General features: G+C 41.6%; 1 protein-coding gene across 1 annotated transcript in view; it reads right to left on the bottom strand.

Moving 5' to 3' along the window:
• The window catches only part of MAP4 (microtubule associated protein 4), a 129,900-nt gene that overhangs the window by 55,310 nt on the left and 57,029 nt on the right, over positions 1–17,561 (bottom strand). The window contains exon 3 of the mRNA XM_090284657.1: positions 16,396–16,464. Within this exon, the coding sequence (XP_090140783.1) occupies positions 16,396–16,464 (69 nt within the window). The remainder of the gene's footprint in view (positions 1–16,395; positions 16,465–17,561) is intronic.

The following is a 17,561-nucleotide window of genomic DNA, read 5'->3' on the forward strand; positions in this document are numbered from 1 at the left end:
CCGTGAGGCCGGAGTACCGTCCAAGCTGGCTGCAGTCAGCTGTAAACACTACACCATTTCAGTGGGTCCTTCCACTCCCTAGACACTGGATGTACTATCATACCGAATGCACGTGATAAAAACATGTGTCTCTCCACTTCCTCTCTCATTCTCCAGAGAGGTTCTTGCATACGCTCTCCAGCAGCCTTCACCAACATATAAGCTCGTACTTTACAGAGAATAAAATTCTTCAGCTGCCCTTTTCCTCTGACTATGTGAGTCCATCATTACTTCTTTCCTTCCTACTTATGAGGGAGGTGTAATCCTGCACCTTTATTTATTTTTTAAATTGGGAAAGAAACACTAAACTAGAGAATATGAGAAATCTACGTCTATCTCCTTTCCAAGGACAGTACCTAGGCAAGTATGTCTTTTATTACCTCCTTTGCAATCACCATCCAACCTCCAAGATTTGCTTTTTTTAAAATTATTATTTATGTATTCATTTTTAGAGAGAGGGGAAGGGAGGAAGAAAGAGAGGGAGAGAAACATCAATGTGTGGTTGCCTCCTGCATGCACCCAACTGGGGACCTTGCCCACAACCCAGGCATGTGCCCCGACCGGGAATCGAACCAGCGACCCTCTGTTTCACAGGCTGGCGCTCAATCCACTGAGCCACACCAACTAGGGCTAGATTTGTTTTTTTATCCCTTCTTTCCTCACTTCTCCTCCTCTGGTTACAAGCACAACTAAATCTATAGCATCTTTAAAATATAAACAAAATCTAAATTGTATTACAGAAAAAATTCCCCTATAAAATAATCTATGGATCCCAATTTTTAAAAACCAGTTATTTAAAAACAAGCAAATGAAATAACTGGGGGAAGTACTGGTCCCTTTCAGAGACATGTTCTCCAACACAGGTCTAGGGGACAGGGATATACCACAAAGGAAAACAGCCAGAGCCTCAATGCCTTAGCTAAAGGAGCGTCTTCTGGGCCTTCCTGTGCGATTTAGGTCACACATGAAAGATCTATTCCAATGTTCCTGTCCCCCCAAGCCTCTGAGTCCATCCCTTTATGTCTTGTCAGGGAAGCTTTGGCATCTCTACCCCCATTGAACATAGGTCGCTTGTTGAGAACAAATCTCAGTGTACAGCTGAGTGATCTGTTAGAGCCACTTCCAGCCCGATACAGGTTTACATTCTACCCTCCTTGGTCCAAGGTCGTTAAGACTATATTTCCATACACGTTCCCCCGGTTTCTGCCAATATATTGCAGCATTACTAGAGTATTGCAAATATTATAAATATTTTCAGCCTTGAAAGCCATATGGTCTATGTCACAAAACCCATCAGCAACAGGAGTCTGAATTGCATGGTTCTACTTAGATGCAGATTTTTTTTTCAATAAATACTGTAAAGCATTTTCTCTTCCTCATTTTTTTCCTGACATTTTCTCTTTAATATCTTATTTTATTATAAGAACACAGTATATAATGCATATGACATAAAATACGTGTTCATAGACTGTTTGTTATAAGCAAGGCTTCTAGTCAACAGTAGAATACTAGCAGTTAAGTTTGGGGCAGTCAAAAGTTATATGTAGAATTTTGACTGAGCGGGGATGGGGGCGGTGCCCCTAACTCCCATGTTGTTCAAAGTTCAACTATACTCGACTGTGCCACTGTAGCACAAAAGCAGCCACAGACAATACATAAATAAGCATGGCTATGTCCAATAAAACTGTATTTATGGACACTGAAATGTGAATTTCACATCATTTTCAAATGTTACAGCCATACAGTCTTTGTCACAAACGCTGAGGTATGACCATGGGGGATGTCACCACTGAAGTGGGTTCCCTGATTTCAACAGGGATTACGGGATCCTAAAAAAGTAGAAGCCAAGTGGCAGCACTTACTCACCAAGACGAGATGGTATATCTACCATAAAAGGCAGCAGGGTTGTGTCGGTAATCAGAATGCCCCGGCCCACCAGCATCTTTTGTGGCAGTTAATTGGCCACAGTGTTCCATAGGTAGCTGACCAACACACAGATCGATCTATGCCACAGGGGAAAACTCCACCTCCGATTGCAACCATCATGCTTTTAAAGTCATAACCTATCATCCAGTTTCCAGATCCAAGTCAATTCACAAACCCAGAACCTACACAGGAAGGATCCTGCATCGTTTCCACAAGTACAGACTGCGAATCCTCTGAGCTTCCCAAAATGCCACGTACTAGAGCGACTGTGGATTAGAGAAAAGGAACCACCCAGATTTCAGGGATTACTACTTCCTGGGGACCCAAAATGCCACGGTGGCTTACCAGCCGAAATGAGGGCTAACGACAGTCAGGCAACAGAGTGCTCAGCTCAAGTGCAACTCACAGTGGACCCAGTTGTTCCGTGCACCTATTTTGTGGCTGTTTCCTCAGCTCCTGGATGAATTGGAGAGACATACTTGACACCTGGCCAAACTCCCATATTGGCGCTCCACTGCCAACTAGCTGGCCCAAATTACAAGGGTCATTACGGAAGGGACCAAATGGGAATCCGCTAGAGCTTCCCCTCTAAACCAAGATATTTAGCCAGAAGCAATACCACACCTCTAGGATAATTAATGAGTTTAATGCCACTACCAAAGACCTGAAAGAAACAAAGACGGTGATACTTGTATCACATCCCATTGAACTAGTCTGGCCCGTGCAGAAGTCAGAAGGGTGCTGGCGGGTGGCTACGAACTATCTAACGTAACCAGGAGATTATTCCACCTGGCAGCTGATGCCCCAGATACGGCATCTTTATTGCAGCGAGTCAACCTGGTTCTGACCCTTAGAATACTGCTATGGGCCTGGCTAACATCTTCTTTCCCTACCAACTGGCAAGGACCACCAGAAGCATTTCGCTTTTACATGGATATGAGCCTTGCCTCAGGGCTATGTCAATTCTACCATCATAAACCTCAGAGACCTTAAACATTATGACATCCCAAGAAAATATCACATTAGCCCACTATACTGACATTATGCTAACTGGGTCTGATGAGTAGAAAGCAGCAAATACAGATGCCTCAGGAAGAGGATGGGAGATAAACTACAAAAGTCAAGGGCCCTTCTAATCAATTACGTGTTTAGAATAAATGGCCTGAAGCAAGACAAGATTTCCCTTCCAAAGTGAATAAGTTACATCATCATCAAGGTAAAAAGAGGAGCAGTGCTTTGTAGGCAACACATCTCACACTGAGGTGTCCTTCTGTAACCCAACATACTTGAAGTGTCCACGACAAATTGGGATGCTTCTGCAGACAACTAGTGACCTTTGGAGGAACAGCTTCAGACTTGCTATCGGGTATTGGTAGAGATAATGCCTAAACACGAGCTGGGGGCACGGGAAATCTCAAACAGGTAATAGAAGAAAGAAGTCACAGATATCAATTATGGTCTTGTGACTAATTACAGAAATGAGAACTGGGATGGCTTTGTCTGTATTCTCCTTAAATACATATGTTTTGTATTTACTTGTATATTCTAACCATTTTCTTCTCTTTCTTACTCCCATTACTGTACGTTGTCAAAAATTAACTTGACAATCAGTCTCTTGATAACAGCAGCCGAGGGGTTACTGCGTCCCAGCGCCACGCTGCCCTTCATTGCCTTGCTTGTGATAATGGAGCTGGGCCCTACAAACGTTCCTCCTTTGTCGGCTGGCGTGACGTTAAGCTTAGTGGAGGGTGCTGAAGGAAGGGGCTTCTCTTCTTGCCTCCTGTGTGCTCTTCCATCTCCTTGCTCCCACTGTGCTCTGCTGGTGTGCGGGACACACAATGGTACTCACCCCAACATGTTTTAGTGGGCACTCCTGTGAGCATCTCCCCAGGCAAGTTCCACCGCTGCCCCAAGCTCGCTTCCTGGCAATTCGACAGCGGCTCCACGTACAGCTTCCTGTTTGCCAACCTTGGCCTACAGCAGCACCTCAACAAAAATCTTCACCCCCAGTGAGAAGAAATAAGCTTTGGGAGAGAAGGGCACTATTGCAAATGTTTCTCTTCTGTGTACTCTACCTGAGTCTAGGGGTAGTAGCTGCTCCCCATATCTTCCTTCTTATATACTTCAGAGTTCTCTTTACCTGTCAGTAGTTAATCCCTTGTTCAAATTACTGTGTGCTTTCTGTCTCCTGACTAGACTTTGATACATATACTGAGAATTAAAAACAGTGCAATGGCTTAAATTCAGATGAAAAAATGGGCAATGAACAGGAGAGGTTTAAACCAAAGAAAATAAACTGGAAAACACGTGTTGCTCTCTAATTAAAAGGCTATGATAGAAAGTTAAACTAGGTCTGTGACATCATAAAAAAGAAAAAAAAGGCTATGATGTGCATGAGAAAATATACTATATTTCTGCTGCTCGGCACCAGTAACAGCAGCAGAAGCTGCGGCAGTGGAATCCCTCATTTACAGAGAAACCGAAGACCAGAAAGACTAGCTTTTACTAACCAGAAAGCAGAACTCCTCAGTGAGGCCCTCCAAGGAGCCTAAAGTCAATATTTAAACTTACACAGCTTCACACCTTCTTATCTCATTTTCAGCTGCTGAAAACCAACAGGAGAACCAGCCGGGCCAGGTTTTTGCTGTGACAACATCCTAAATTAATTTCCACACAATTCGCAAAGCAAAAGCTCTCCCTTCGCTTTACCTGGCGTTCTTCTAAAACTTCACCTTCCGTGCTGTCCTCTAGAAACACAGCATCTCCAAAGACACCGTGGGCCCCAGATGTGCTCTAGTTACATCCAATTAAAACACTGTTACGCAATCATTTAAACAGGAAAAGGGGCTGATGGCCAAACAGAATGATTTATTGCCAAAAGCACTCACTGGACTGAATCTGTAAAGACTTTCTGTGTGAACATTAATCATTACCCTAATATCATCTTACATTAACTAACCCCTTCAACCAGGTTACAAAGCACTGAACCTATTTTCTGCCCCTTAACCCAAACAATTCTTTTGTAACCAGTTCGCTTTTTACAGATCAAAGAGGGCCATAACTTGCCTAAGAGGCCAAAGCCAGGAGGTGCTGGGTCCAGGCCTGCTCTTCAGACAGCTTTCTCAAATTTAAACCAATCACTAAGGGAAACTCACTTCAGAAAGACATGTGCCAGTACCTGGAAAGAATCACTGCAACTACATCTGATCTTGCTCTCAACTTTCTGTCCCCACGTGAGGCCTGAAACAGAAAGAACCACCTACTTGGAGAACATGCCGGTGAAGAGAAGGGAAGAAGCGTCATCAAACTGCTTACGCGACCTCACAATGTACAAAAATTTAGGTCAGCAGGGTGGCCTGCTGCTCTTTCCAACGTGAAACAGCCATAATGGTAGAGATAAAAGCCTGTAATTTTTCCAACAGCATAGAAAGATCACAGCACAAGGGGTGATTATTTAAAACAATATTTTCAACCTCAGTGACAATGCTTTGGCCATGAAAACGTGTCAGGTAAAGAGACGAAAAATCATTGTAAAGCCAGCACCGTGGGGGAAATGGGAGGTAAGAACAGAGCAAACAGGCGAAGCCCATCTCCGGCTTTGCCACGGAGGAGAGGAGAGGCTGCCGGCCCCACCTCTGAGGCCAGGTTCCAGATCTAGTTTTCTGACATATTAGACATGGCAGGCAAGAGAAAGAGAGGATGGAGGAAGCCAAACTAGCCTCAACAACTAAAAAAACACTTTGATTTCATGGAGAAACATTTCATTTTTTGTTCTAGTTGGTGGTAGGGAGACCAGGAGATACAGCAGAGACAGTTTGGGACACCTCAAAATTGAGATGTCGACTCTACATCAAATGCAATTTCCGGTCTCCTTAGTTCTCAACAAGCCTCCTCATTGAATTCAACCAATATTACCTGGTTTTACAAAATGTTTTCTTATAACTGTTTAACATTTACATAATGTTTACATATTTGTGCATTTCTCTCTGCAAACGGACAAACTAGAACAAATCCACAAGACAGCTAACATATAAAGCATTACTTTAATTCTGAAGAGGTCTGTAGTGTACACAATGCTTAATTTCAAAATCATCCTTTTAAAATGTACTTATTTTTAACATTTTTAAAAAGCGCACACTTCGGTGGCATTAAGGCACATTCACATTGTTATAAAAAATATCCCTGCCATCCATCTCCAGAATGTTTCCATCTTGCAAAACGTAAACACCGTCCCCACTGAACAAATAAGTCCCCATCACCCCCTCTGCCCAGCCCCTGGAGACCACCATTCTCCTTTCTCCCTCCATGAATCTGACTACTAATATACAGGACCTCATATAAATGGAATCGTGTAAGTGGAATCAGTATTGTCCTTCTGTGACTGGCTTATTTCACTTAGTATAATGACTGCCAAGTTCATCCATGCTGAAGCATGTGTTAGAATTTCCTTCCCTTTTAAGGCTGAAACACTCCACAGTGTGTACATGCCACCTTCTGCTTAGCCATACATCTGCTGATGTGTGCGTGGGTCGCTTCCACTTTCTCAGCTACTGTGACGAATGCTGCTATGAACACGGGTGGACAAACATATTCGAGCCCCTGCTTTCGCTTCTTTAGAGTCTATACCCGGAAGAGAAAACACTGGATCACACAGCGATCCTTGTTTTAAACAGGATGGAACTGCCACACTCTTTCCCACAGTGGCTGCACCGTTTTACATTCCCACCGTCGTGTACAAGGCTCCAATTCTCCACATCCTCACCAACACTTATTTTGTTTTCTAACAACAGCCATGCAAGTGGGTGTGAAGCGGCACCTCACTGGGTTTTTATTTGCGTTTCCCTAATGATTAGTGATGCTAAGCTTCTCTTCGTGTGCTTACTGGCTATTTGCGTATCTTCTTCAGAGAACTGTCTATTCAAGGCCCTTGATCATTTTTAACCGAGTTGTTTGTTTCGAGGTTGGTGAGTTGAAGAAGTGCGTTATATATTCTGGATATTAATCCCTTATCAGATGTATGTTTTGCAAACATTTTTTCCCATTCCGTGAATTGCCCTTTCGCTCTATTGATAGTGTTCTCTGACGCACTAAAGTATTTAACTTCCATGCAGTACAAGCTACCTTTCTTACTTTTGTTGCCTGTGCTTTTGGTGTCATATACAAGAAATAACTGCCAGAGCCAGTACCATGAAGCTTGTGCTGCTTTCTTCTAAGAGTTTTATAGTTTCAGGTCTTACATTTAGGTTTTTGATCCATTTTGAGTTAATTCTTGTACAAGGCGTAAGGTAAGGGGCCAAATTCTTTCTTTTGCAATTGGATGTCCAGTTTTCCTAACACCATTTGTTGGAAAGACTACTGTTTCCCCATTAAACAGTCTTGGTGCCCTTGTTTAATATCACTGACCAGACATGCAAGAGCTTATTTCTGGCTCCCTATTCTGCTCCTTGATCTGTGTGCCTGTCTTTATGCCAGGACCGCACTGTTTGATTACTGTAGCACTATAGTAAGTTTCAAAGTCAGGAAGTGTGAACTTTATTCTTTTTCAAGACTGTTTTGGCTATTTGGGATCCTTTGAGATTCCATATGAATTTTAGGATAGATTTTTCTATTTCTGCAAAAAAGGTGGTTGGGATTTTGAGAAAAAGAAAATCATCTTTTGAAAAAAGCACTTTAAATCTCCCTACCAGCAACTGACATTTCACTGTTATTTAGGACGTTCCTGGAAGCTCCGAGTTGCAATAATCATTGTACATGTCCTCTAATCCGCACCCCAGAACTTTCCATAAGGAATTAATCCTTGAACAATATAAAAAGCATATAAAAGTTAATATTATTCAGATTTCTCCTTTAAGACGTTAGGATAAGAGTCCTAAAATAATGAAGCAAAAATAACTGAACAGAGAAACAGATAATGCAACAATGGTTGTTGGAGAGCTCACTGCCCCACTCTCAATAATAAACAGAACGACTACACAGAATACCGCCTTGGAATAGATGATGTGAACAATACTTTAAACCAAATAGCTCTAACAGAAAATTAAATGAAAATTCCACCCAACAACTGCGGAATATACATCTTTCTTAGGTATTCATGGAATATTCTCTAGGAAAAACCATATGTTAGGCCCTAAAACAAGTCTGAATATATTTAAAAGGGTTTAAATCATACAAAGTACATTCTCCAACCACATGGAATAAAATTAGAAAATGACAACAGGAAGTAGGTTGGAAAAATCACAAATATGTAGAAATTAACGACACTTTGAAAAGATCAACAAAATTGACAAATTATACCTAGACTGATCAAGAAAAAGAGAGATGACTTGCATTACTAAGTTCAGGAATAAAAGAGGAGACATCCACACCAATCTTACAGAAATAGAAAGGTTTATAAGGGAATGCTAAGAACAATGGTATGTCAACAAATTACATAACCTAGATGAAACGGATAAATTCCTAGAAAGAAAGAAACCACTGAAACTTACTCAAGAAGAAAACATTAGGCCCTGACTGCTGCGGTTCAGTGAGCGGGCTGGGTATCGCCCTGCAAATGGAAAGGTCCCAGGTTTGATTCCCAGTCAGGGCACATGCCTGGGTGCGGGTGTGTGGGAGGCAACTGATCAATGTTTCTCTCTTTCTCCTTCCTTTCCCTTTCTCTAAAAATAAATAAATAAAATATTTAAAAGAAAAAGAAAAAAACATTAGGATAGAAAGTTCCACGCCTAATTTTTGTGATTACTTCTACAATTTTCTAACAATTAGGTTTGCGACTTAGTTCCATGATAGAAGAAGCTCCTTCTAAATTCCCTGTATGTATAGAATTCAAGGATTTCAGTCCTTATAATAAGGCACAAGCAGGCCAATCTTTGTTGAACTGACCTCTTGCGCCCAATCCTCCTTAAAAGTCCATCTCTCACTCCAGCGACAGCCGCAGCACCCAGCTGCACCTAGCTGCACCTGGGTGTGATCTGACAGAACTTTATTTCAACCACACCCGAGCCTTCTGCCCTACGCCATCTCTGATGCCAGAGACGAGACATCTGCAGTCTGGTCTGCACAAGCGCAGTCCCAAAGTATGAGCGTTAACCAGCAAGAGATGGAAAATGAATCAACACTACCCAGTTGTGTAATGAGGTGGAAAACCCCGACAGGATTAAGCCCCCTCAGTGGCTAATTTATTGATGATACCTCATTGTACTGGTTTTTCCTCTTTCCAGTTTCACTCTTCCCCGTCTCCCACTCTTGTTTCCTGGCATCACTTCTCAAAATAAATCACCTACATGCAAAGCCCTTGCCTCAGCCTGGATTTTCTCCCAGAAAGTAGTGCCTAAGAAAGGCATTAAAACAGATGCGTTCCTCCCAGCTGCCTTTCTGGAGCTTAGTTGGCACCTAAGAAGATCCACCGGGATGTGACGTGTTGTGGCAGAAAGAGCTAAGCCTTCTTATCAGACTAGGTTCAACTCTGAGCTCCATTATGAACCTCACTTCGACTTCTTCAAATGAAAAATGGATATACTGTTTTCCATTCAAAAGAGCTTGACAAACTCTAATCTTTTATACAAATGACAGTTATTATTATTAATGAGATGTGAACAGTCTGTTCGTTCAAGTTTAGATTCGGGCAAAAAATACAAGATCAATTTTCAGCAGCTGTGTGTGAATGTAAGTAGCTCTGGGAGTAAAACTCCTGTCTCTGATAGAGCATGGCTGTGTCTATAATGCTTGGATCTTCTTCTTAGAAAGGCGAATGTATTCATAAATTACCTATGGAATTACAAATAAAAGAAAAAAGAAAATATTTTATATCTACATATACCTTTTGGCATAGTGTGGCGCTTCATCTCACAAAAAGAAGCAAATTATATAAACAAAGTTATGGTTAAAAATTGTATCAGAATTATGGATCACTCAAAGCTCCGAAAGAGGTTATTTTGTCTTATTCAATACAAAACTCCAATAGAAATTGAAATCAAATGTCTCACAGTATAATTAAATGCTTTGTTTAGATAAAGATTCTTAAGCTCAGTCCAAAAGCTGGTTTCAAGTCCTAAACACCCTTGAAGTAAACATAACATGTTGTATTAATGAGTGTATTTGTATTTTTCTGAGTTTTTATTTTTACCAGAAAACCATGAACCAAAAAAAATTTAAGAAACATAAGGGGTTGGTATTTTACTCATGTGTCTCCAAGATGCAACTCATAGCAGGAAAACAAAAGAAAAAAACTCAACAGCTCTGTTTCCACAGGCTGGGCAGGAGAAAGGGGAAAGGAAGTCCTGCTGCCTCTACATCTAAGAGCCCAGCATACAGCTCTATGTCTGGACTTCAGTTATGTTATAATGTCAGCTTATGGGCCGACTGCAATTGCTACACAGACACTCTAACACTGAAGGTTTACTTTCTGTTAAGACTTCACATTCTTGGTGCCTTACATTTTTCCTAACGCTAAACCTACTGTATTCTCCCTGATGACACAAGAGACAGTTTGAAACACTCAGGCTCTCTTCTGTGTCAAGACATTCTAACAAAGCAGTGTTACTGTTTCACTGCTGGTATGACCTGAGGACTGATATCACATCACAACCAGAACAGTTATCGTATTAATAAGCCACCCACTCTGATCACAATGGAAACTACCAGTCATCTGCCGTTTGTGGAGCACTCGGGGCGTACTGCACAGCTGACCCCAAACAGTATTAAGTAGCAGTAATTTGCCTCCATGGTAGCACTGAGGTTTAGTCCACAGATAATCTGTGGTTAAGTCTTGGTAAGCCCTCACTGTAATGGAAACATCACCAATTTAAAAGAGAATAGTCCCGTTTTACACATGCCTTAGACATGAAAACGGCACCATGTCCCACCAGCCCCGTGTCGTTGCCCAGACCCTCTCTCACCTCCCAGCTCCACCATAGTATCCAACTGCAGCTAGACTTCACCTCCCTTTCATCAAAATAAATACACTAGTAAGATCCAAAAATTGTCCCCATCACCAAAAAGTTTAATCATGGTATACTTATAAGAAAGTTAGTGAGAACTATTTGTCTCTAGTGAATTATTTGTCATTGTATATAAATTCTTGTGCTTTAAACCTAATAAGAGATTATTAAGTTCTCTTAATAAAAAGAAACTAAGACTATTAAATTGAACTTTCATAATAAAAATAAATGTCTGCCAAACTAAAAAAGTTCTTTATAGCATGCAAATTACCCCAGGCATAGAATCTTTTTCCAATGTCTTAATTCGGTCAACCTATTACATTTGCAAATCTACCTACTAGTATAAAGAAATACTAACCCGGAATGGCTAGGGAACTGGGCATCCCACTGAATTCTCCCTAGATGCGGTATACTAGATTATCAAATAATAAAGTTACAAAATTAAAATGCTAGTGAATGTAAGCGTTTTATTTAGTAATTCAGGTGTCTCAGGAAGACTGTGCACATGAACTTTAATTGTGTTTCACCTAACATACAGGCAGTATTAGAAGGTATCTCACACTAACTGATATGTCTTTTGGAATAACTGCACATGCTACTCTGCCAGCTGTCTTTCTCACTAGATGCGATGAAATATCAGCTGGTCATTTGGGCTTAATCATACAGGTTTTGAACAGAAGACTTACTCTGAGAATCAGAAACAACCATGTAAGTGGAAGTGTCTGGCAAGAAGTAGAAAGACCATACAATTATGGAATTATTACGGGTGGGATTAGTAGCTTTGTTAGACTGAGAACTCATGCTTCAAGCGTTGTTACAAAACTCACGTCTTAGTCACATTATACTTCAATAATTAAGACCCCAACCAAAATCCAGTTTGTAAGATGTTAATGTAAGATGTTTATTAGTGTAATTTAATTAGCACAATGATCACATTAAAACGTCCCAGTATACAAACTATTGAAGTCTAAAATCACAAAAAATATAAACTTAGGTGCATGAACAAAGTTATAAAAATATTTAAAAACAAAGTTCAATGTTGGGCCAAAAAAGGAGAGAGAGACAGAGAGAGGAGAGAGACAGAGAGAGAGACAGAGAGAGAGAGAGAGAGAGAGAGAGAGAGAGAGAAACTGATTGATTACAAGTCAACATTTCAACAGAGCGATCCTGACCAGTCTGGTCACCTCGGCAGTGAAATTCTGGGCCGCTCAGGTGTGACCATCAGGGCAACACAGCATTTCATTACAGGACTGGTTACTCATAGGAAGCTATATGTAAAACATTAAATTTATTTCTTTCAAAAGGAAACATCCAAGTGAAACAGAGTAAGCTAACAATATATACCACATTTTAGCTGGCTGCTAGTAGAAAATTTCATTTTTATAAAGAAAACATATTTAGAAAAAAATAAATTTCAAACAAAAACATAAAATGGAAATAAAAGTGGAATAAAGCAACGTCAATAATGAAGTGTGAGGGTGTGCCTTTGACCACTGCCACAGCAGTCATTCCCAGGGTTCTCCTCCCGTCACTTACACAGATTGGTTAAAAGTGATAGAAAAATGTCAAACATGATTTTCAAAAATTAGCAGAACCAACTGTAAAACATTCCCTGACAAAAAAAGAAAGAAAGAAAGAAACATATTAAACAGCCCCACACCAGAGGGAAAGAGCTATGTTTTATTTATTTGATGGTGTGCTCTTCCCTGTGGTAACAGTTCCCATATTTGATCAACTGCTTAGAAAGTTAACATAAAGGTCTTCCCTTTAAAATGTGCTTCCTTCCTGCGTCTTCTCTCCAGAACCCATGGAAGGAACTCTCAGCAGAGAAACCAACCCATGTGACCACATCCTTGTGACCAGAAGAGGGAATGCTTCCTAAATTCCAGAAGTCATTGCAGGTACTCAGTTTAAACTTTCCTAATATTTTGATTTTACCATGCCACGGCAGTTTTGTCTAAGAGGATCCAAAGAATGTATTCAATGCATCTCAAACTCTTCCTCAGAAGCCAATGTCAATTTTTTATTTTAACTGAAACAATCAGTAGCTTGGGAATTACAAAACCTGCAGAGTCAGTAAGAGGATAGAAAATTTAAAGGAGTATTTCACATTCCAGATCTTACACCAGAACTCCGCTTAGATTTCAAAACGTGGCCCATGCTTTATATGCTATTCCTAAAAATCCAATCACAGTTTATCGTTTGAAAAGCTTCCACAGGACTCATTACAAACATTTCCAGATTTTTTTAGCCATCAGTTTGGAAAAATGAGAAACGGAAATAAGGAAGTCCCATGAGACAATCCTCAGAGTGTGTGAACAAGGATGCGGACGTTCGTGGTGAAGGGCCTGACACCCAGGGCTTCCCGGGGGGCCCTGGCGTGCTGCGTACAGGCGCCTTCCGGGTTCCAGGGGAGACTAATCCTGAACAGAGAGGGAGTCCCAGCAGATCATCACGGCATTAGAAACCTGATCAGCTGTGGTCCTTCAATGTGTTGCCATTTAGTTTCACTTCATGTTGTTACAGGAAAAGTTATTTTGTATTTGTATCAACATCCCAGTATTCTGACAATACTGGATTCCATTTTCTTTAACTTCTTAATTCTCATTTTGACAATTCATGATCATGTTAAGAAATTCTGATTATAAAATTCCACACAATAATAAGACTATTAAGTTTTCAGGCTAATCTAAGCCTAGACAAATAGATAATTGCATAATAGAAATAATTTTGGCCCAACTTGCAACTAATAAAGGATGATTTAATTTGAGGAAGTGATTCTCAAAGTTTCATCAGAGCTCCTCTAAATTAGAAAACTTTAAATTAAAATAGCGACCATTACTCAGATTTTAGTAAGGTGGAGAAAAACCCAGGTGGTCTAAAAGACCACCCTTCCCTAAAAGCAAGCTCATGGGGGAGAGAGCAAGGGGAGGAAAGGGGCGTTCACTGCAGCCTGGCGGACTCAGTCCCTTCGTGAAAGCACACATTCTCATCTGTGGGCACCACACCCTGATTCATGTGGGAGATCTGAAAACACAATGAAAAACGCCAACTAAAAACATTTAAGGAAAAGAAAAATGTGAGCTCAAATTAAATGATCAAATGAGTTTGAAAAGAGAACAAGAAATAAAAAGCATTAGGTGACCTTTATAAAAACACGAAAATTAAAAAGACTCCATCTTGAGCTTTGTGTTCACGAACGGGAAGGAGGGTCCATCAAGCCCTGCAGAGCACAAGAGGAAGCAGGTGGGTTGCTCAGGCATCAGCAGAGAGGCCCCGAGGAACTACCCTCAGCTTCTTCTCTGTGTCCAGGGAGGCAAGCAAAGCTCTGCTAAATGCTGAAGGTTTTAGAAGTGTAACGGTGCTTAGGAAAGACCACTGGTCTGGTGTTGCCGCAGCCCCAGTGTTGAGACACACTCTAGGCTTCTAGGAGGAGAAAATAGAAAGGGAGGAAGAAGTAGGAAGGGGAAGGAAGGGCGGAAAAGCACAGGTCATTAGTAAACAGCAAGTTTAACACAGCGAGATGCTCATAAACCCTTTTACGCTATTAGTGGGGCTGAGCTGCTCTTACGACTAGAGATAACATTCCGAAGGAAACAGAAAGGGGATTTTCAAAATGGCACCAGTTAGTAATGGCCAAACTAGAATGAAGTCACCACATGCCCCCAAAACATGCACTCTTCGCTCCCTCCCTACGCCTTCCCACCCCCGATGAAACATGCACATTTTCAGTAAAGCGTCTGCTTTAATACAGTCACATGGCAAAGTCAGAATGCAAACATCTTCCCAGTGTGCAGACTGTATTCTACCCCCGTGTGGAGAGGAAGACCTGCTCTTACAATCTCCCTGGAGAGTTCACAACCAGTAGGGCCCTGCTTTGCAACCAGGAAACAAGTCTTGGAACCGTTAAGGGCTGCACTGTCCGGTTTTCCTGTTCTCCCTCCCTGCCCCATCAGGGCCTGGCAGTGGGAAGCAACTGCTACATGAAGTTCCAGCCTCCTGTGGTCACACCTGACATCCCGCTGGCCTGGCGAAGAAACCTGCTCTAGTTTTGACAGTTGTTTCCTTCCCGAGTGAAAATGGCACCCACTCCTTTCCCGGCCAATCCAATCAACCCCCTTGCAGCCTTGGCCTCCCCTGCCACTATCTCCTGGTTAAAGAAAGCTGCGTTTATACATTTTTAAAGTTTACGTTCAAGCTTCTTCCCCTTGAATCATGGGGATATTTCCGCAAATGTTTTCTTAGAACCAAATTACATAGATGATTTTGCTTTCAAAGCAGGCACAGAAAACAGTCAAAACCACATATAACTACGATTATCAAAGAAATGCAAAAATTTCATTTCACAAAACTGAAAGATTCGATGGCACTTCTGGTTGCTTCTCGCTTTTAACGTGTGCCTAATTCATGAGTTGCTAACAAGGATGTGAATGTTACTACGTAAAACTAACAGTCACAACAAATAGAATCCAGTCGTCAATAAATCTGAAGGTACAAAGATATATGCAACATTCCTAAAACTCACAGGATAAACACTAAATCCTGGAATAATCGCTATTGTTAACAAAGGCTTTTGGACGTCTCAGCAACTGGGATCCTGCAGCAGATGAAGGGAAGGCTGAGGCAGGCATCCAAGAGCAGCAGACGTGGTCCGTGCTAGCGTTTGCCTCCGCACGGTAATGGGGATCAAACGTTGCGCCCCAGTTAAGAGGGGCACACTCTGTGGCAGAGAACAATGTGCTTGATCGTTAGAAGACTATTTATTCATCTGGGTCAACAGTGTCAGCCCGACACAACTGCAAATTAAGTGCAGTTATTTATAAAAACAACATGACTTCCTATCAGCTCCCTAAGGAAAGATTTACATAGTACGTCCCTGGGGCACCTGCTCCTGCTTGGAGAATTCTGCTTAGGACCAACACACTGGGGGCAGGGGTTGGTGCTAATTATGAGGTGGGAACCAGAGGAACTCAGTGCTAGCTGACAGAATATCAAAGCCCTAGTTATAGGATAGGAGTTAGAGACAGATTTCAAAAGTAACAGTTAAGGGGAAAATAAAGCAAAAACAGACTGAGGACAAAAGAGAAAAGAACAGAACTTTTCATCTGCAGCTCGCTGAGCCGTGAACAGCAAGCTGAGTGCAGTGAGCACTCAGGGCAGAGACCTGCCTAAAGGGCTGGAGTGGCCAAAGGTCTCCAGTGGAAAATACCTTGATTATTCTCTCTATGAGCGTATTTTTCAGATTAATGCAGCTCTTGTGTGGTACAACACATATTCAAAGAATATCAAAGGAAATGCACTCTTCTCTTTCTACTGTTGGAGCTGTTGTGCGGCAAATGCCCTGGCTTTGAACACACCCAACAAGAACAACAATATCCTTAGAAACAGGAGTAATCCATACACTCCCATGAACAGCCCTCCTCAGAGGAGCACATCCAGGTGCTTACTGTGACTGTGTCCCCCACACATTGGGGGAGTCCTGGGACCCACTTACCTGTAGTGTCGTTCCCTTCTGGTCCATGGTCACCATTGGCTAGCACTGCTGGTTTGGGAGATGGAGTACCTGCAACCACCACAAAGAAGAATCACCCACTGTGACAGACAAAACAAGGAAGAGCAGATCCAACTACTGTCTAACTAGTAGAATTTGTGTCACACAATTAGCTTAAAGCAGATAAAAATTAGTCCAACATTGAAAGATCCAATAAAAGGACAACCAGAAGTAGAACAGAGCTGACTCATTCATCTCTACGGCCTCCAAAGCCTGTTAAGCTGTCCCAGTACAGGAGAGCGCTTCCTAAGAGCAAGCGGAGCCTTTTCCGTTCTGTAAACGGTCAAAGATCATGTTCAATAAAACCATCAGGAAGCACCACTCACTCACGATCTGTTACTCCAACCAAATGCCCCAAGGACACAGGGCTATTTAAAACAACCCGCACATAACAAGTCCAGGGCACGATCCCCGTTCCTGGACCTGAGATTACATGGAGGTCAGCAGAACTTCTGGAAGCAGAGGACTTCCCCCTCTCCGATTTCAGCTATTCTAACAAAGTGCAGTTCTGCTTTGCTCCCTAATAATTAAAGATGTCGAGTATCTTCCCATGTGCTTATTTGCCATTTCTTTAATTTCTTCGGTAAACTGAGTGATCAAATTTTTTGACTTTTTAAAAAGATTTTATTTATTTTTAGAGAGAAGGGAAGGGAGGGAGGAAGAGAGGAAGAGAAACATCTGTGAGAGAGAAACACAGATCAGCTGCCTCCCACACACGCCCTGACCGAGAACCAAACCCGCAACCCTGGCATGTGCCCTGACTGGGAATTGAACCAGTGACCTTTAGCTTTGCAGAATGACACTCAACCAACTGAGCCACACCAGCCAAGGCCTGACTATTTTTTAATTGGGTTATTTCTTATTGAGTTTTGAGGATTCTGTATATATTCTGAATACCAACCCTATATCAGATAGGCTTTGCAAGTATTTTCTCCCAGTCTATAACTTGTATTTTCATTTTCTTAACTACATCTTTTGAAGAGCAAAGTTTTAAATTTTGATGAAGTCGAATTTATCTTTCATCTTTCTGGTGAGGCATATAAGAAATCTTTGCCTAAGCCAAGATCACAGGATTTTCTCCTAGAAGTTTTGTTGTTTTCAAACTGAGG

This window comes from Furipterus horrens, unplaced genomic scaffold, assembly GCF_987537825.1.
Source record: "Furipterus horrens unplaced genomic scaffold, mFurHor1.1.pri manual_scaffold_7, whole genome shotgun sequence".
Taxonomy (NCBI): domain Eukaryota; kingdom Metazoa; phylum Chordata; class Mammalia; order Chiroptera; family Furipteridae; genus Furipterus; species Furipterus horrens.